The sequence below is a fragment of the Cebus imitator genome, unplaced genomic scaffold (genome assembly GCF_001604975.1).
Source record: "Cebus imitator isolate Cc_AM_T3 unplaced genomic scaffold, Cebus_imitator-1.0 Scaffold24, whole genome shotgun sequence".
NCBI lineage: Eukaryota > Metazoa > Chordata > Mammalia > Primates > Cebidae > Cebus > Cebus imitator.
In genome coordinates, this window is record NW_016107339.1 from 12,449,853 (window position 1) to 12,453,677 (window position 3,825).

A 3,825-nucleotide genomic window follows, 5' to 3' on the forward strand; every position below is an offset into this window, starting at 1 on the left:
ATCCACTGAAATGTTGTCACAAACTCCTGAACACTTTCTTTCACGAGGGGCTTCAGGGGGAAGACTGAAGAGAAGTTATCTTTCTAATATAGAGTTCTGACAAGACAGCAGAAAATCTGATCGCTAGAGCGTTGGCCTGCAGACGTTCACCAATGTCATATATTTAAGGCACAAAAAAACAAAAGGCTTTTGTTAAAATGACCTCTGAGAGACAGCTGAGTTGTCAGTGGACGGGAGAATGCCACCTGGGTGGGGGCCAGCTTCCACTGAACTCCGGCTGTCGCTGTTTCTTCCAGGAAAGCCCTGGAAACCCTTAGCATGGCCGGCCCAGCCTGGGGTTTCCACGAGCTTCAAGAATCCAGGCTCCCCCACCGAGGGCCCCCAAAGCTGTGGTCAAAGGTTAATGGGCTCCAAGGCTAGCTCCCAGGGTTGCGAGGTATATAAGAGCCCGTCAGACCAGCCCCGACGCCAGAAGACAAGCAGAGAGAGACTCCTCCAGACCCACTCAGACCACGCGCACGCCGTAAGTAGCCCTCGGGGAAGGTGGGTGGGGAGTGGTCAGCATCAGCCCTAAAGCAGAATGGTGGGGCTAGCCAGGGCCAGCCTGGTCCAGGGCCCTCCTGCTGCCTTCCAATGCCCAGCTGGGCTTCGCACTGAGTGCCCGAGCTGATTCCCAGAGCCTCAGTGAGCAGAGACAGGGCCAAGGCACGGAGGCTGGAGGGAATCAGGTGGGTGCAATGCCTGGCAAGGGAGAGACTGTTGTGAGTGGGTCTGGTACATACACGGCGGGCTGAGAACCCAAGCCAGAGCTCATCACGGGCGTAGGGCCCCACTTGGCATGGCGGCTTTGCTCTGGAAAGGTAAGAAAAAGCTGGTCCCAAGGGAGAGCACATGGGGAGGCCAGGCTAGTCCAGCCAGGACTGCTGCAGGGGAGGGCGGCCAGGCACAGCCTCCTGCAGAGCTGAGCACTTGAAGGCTGAAGCCCCCACCTCTAATGATGGGAAAGGAAAGACAGCTTCTCACTGTGCAATGATAAGCTCCCCCTCCCACCCCCAGCTCACCAGAACACATGAGAACGTAGGTGACATGCCGACTGCCAGGTGGATCAAGAAAATGAGCAGCAATTGGATTTTGCCTTTTTTTATTTAAAGTTTTATTGATTCCTATGGAGTGAATTAAATACAAATAACAGAATGAAACAGGATCTATAGCATCTCTGTGAAGGAAATGGGACGCCATAAATGTGACACATCCATCTCCGCTGGGGGGAAGAGTGGGCCCCGGAGAGTCTTCAGGGAAAGGACAGGAAGGAGAAGGGAGGAAAAGTGGTGGGGCCCACCCCACCCACACCCACCCATTCTCTGTTCAGCTCAAGCTCCTCTGGGGCTCCGCACAGGACCTCTGCCTCCTGGGAGGTGGTCTTGAGTGGGTGGGTGGTCCTTTCAGCCCGCTGAGAATTTGCATACAGCTGGGGTGGGAGGCTTTGGCTGTCTGAGCTCTCTTGTTCTTGTTCATGGCGTTTGAACAAAATGGAGAGAAAATAGGAAGTGGGAGGAAGAGAGGGCAGGAACAGCACGAAGGCAAAGGGAGCATCCGGCTTGGTAGGGGTAGTTTCAGATGACTGAGACAGGTCCTGGCTGAGAGGCAGGAGGCAAGCCTACAGCCTTGGAAGGTTCTGTTCAAAGGGGGAGCCAGGCTGACACCTACCGAGGAGCCCAGAGGCCTTTCTGGAGCAGACTCTGTCCTGCCGACAGAAGCCAGGCTGCCCAAGGACTGGGGGAGTGCTTTATCTGAAGCCTTGTAACCACTTTCGCCCCTGCCCCTACTGCTGCAGGGGCTGTCCCGCTCTCCCCTCCCTGCTCGGATGCTTGGTCCCTGCACTCAGCAGTCCACCCAGCGCAGGAAAGGGGTGCCCACAATGCATTCCACAGGCCTGCCCCTGTGCCTTCCTCTGCCTTCTTATGGGCAGAGGCATCGTGGAGTGGGGTATTGGGAAAAGCACTGGGCTTCAAAAGGCCAAGGTTCCAGCCCCTGCTGCCTTTGGATAAGTCAACTGAGGCTGGCACTCAGCCAGGTTGCACCACCCTCACCCCAGGACCACCCTGTCCCTGCCTGAAGTCTGCCCAGTGGACCTTTTCTCAAGGCTCCGCACCCCTGCAGTCACCATGCCCCACCTGCTCCCCGGCAGGACCTGAGCTCCAAAAGCCTACCACAGCCCAATGTCCTGCCAGCCATTCCACACATTCCCACTTCCCGATCAGCAATTATCCGGCTCGTGGGTCTACTTCTTTTGTCATTCTAATAGGCACTGGAGCAGGGAGGTATCCCTGGGTCTTGGGGCACAGTTCTGCTGATAATCTAGGAGTTCCTTCTCTGAAGATGAGGTTCCTCCTGCCCTATGAGCCCAGCTGACCCCAGAAGCCCTCACCTGTAACAAAGAGAAGAGTGGACAAGTGAAATGATTCCTCCCTGGTGTGTGGCAGCGGGCTGGATGGCCTTTCCCCTGAGCTTGGTCAGCTGCCCCCACTCTGGGGCAGAAAGGTGCTCAGAGCTCGTCTGCTAAGCTCTGCTACCAGGCCCACGTCCAGAGAGGCTGAACTCTGGCTCAAGATGACATGGCTAGAGGTGGAGCATGGGCCAGAACTGAGGGCCCCTGCCTCGGATGCAGCAGTCTGCCACTGCACCCCAAACTTGATGACAAGAGTTCCTTGTCATTGTCCAGCTCCAAGATGGTATCCCGTAAGGCTGTGGCTGCTCTGCTGGTGGTGCACGCAGCTGCCATGCTGGCCACGCAGACGGAAGCCTTCGTCCCCATCTTCACCTATGGTGAACTCCAGAGGATGCAGGTAAGAGCTCCCTGCTGCTCGCCTTGCTAGCAAGGCTGAGGTCACTCGCAGCCCTGCCCAGCCCTGAAGTGGTGCTAGTCTCTCTGAAGCACTGTGCTCCTTTGGTAAACCATGCCTAATGATCTACGCCAGCGATACCAAGGAAAGTGTGCAGGATCAGGACCCAAGATAACCCCCAGTCCCAGCCGCCTCTCTGGCCACCTTCGCGCCTGCACTGGCATCACTCAGAGATGTCAGTGGCTCAAATGAGCAACATCTTTCCCACCTCTGCCTGTCCTTTGGAGGAAATTTTAAATAACAAGCCAATAAATATTTACTGAGCTGCTCTGCAGTACAAGAGGCCACCCTGGGCAATGGGCCCGAGCATGCAAAAGAATCTCAGCACCTCCCCGTCTCCAGGGAGCAGGCTGGGGTGCCAAGACATGAACATATGAAAAATTAACTAACAGTTGAAGACAAAAGAGAGATGTCACAGGCAGGACATGATGAATTGCCCGTCAGCGGTGCTGATGCTAAGTGCTCAGATTCAGAGGAGGGAGAATCATCAAGGGCTGCAGTGTGCTTGGAAGCCTGCAGAGAAAAGGTGGAACTCAGCTGGGGGCTTTGAGAGATCAGGAGTGAGGGACCAATGGGAGCCGGCGCCCAGAGGTGGGAAGCACGGCTTCGGTCCATGTAGCAGTGGCCAAAGCCTCCTCCTCTGTAGGGCCCAGAAGAGAGCCAGGCAGGTCTCATGGAACTCAGGCAGCAGAGCCTAAGGAAAACAGAACTGCTGGCTCTGCCTCCCTGCTGCCTTTACTTTAGACCTCTGGGGATGCTGAGTGTCTATGCAGACATTTGGTTCCCTTTAACCCAGGGAGATGAAGAGAGGACTTTCATGCTCCACCCAGTCTGAGACTGAGACTCCAATAAGGGATGAAAACAGGAGTCGGTGCCCAGAGGGGTCTTGAGGCTCTGGGGCACAGCCTGTCTGCAACTGCAC

General features: G+C 55.9%; 1 protein-coding gene across 6 annotated transcripts in view; it reads left to right on the plus strand.

The window, feature by feature from the left end:
* The first annotated feature begins 415 nt into the window (after window positions 1–415).
* MLN (motilin) overlaps window positions 416–3,825 on the plus strand; it is a 9,233-nt gene continuing 5,823 nt past the window's right edge. For 5 of the 6 annotated variants that reach the window (XR_005199058.1, XR_001823220.2, XR_005199059.1 and 2 more), the window contains exons 1-2: window positions 416–523; window positions 2,723–2,846. Coding sequence is in view for 3 of the 6 variants with exons in the window: in XM_037736273.1 (XP_037592201.1) it covers window positions 2,730–2,846 (117 nt within the window). In the remaining 3 variants the exon portion in view is untranslated. Of the gene's footprint in view, window positions 524–640; window positions 729–2,722; window positions 2,847–3,825 lie in introns of those variants that run through there. The other variant, XM_037736274.1, reaches the window with a different exon arrangement.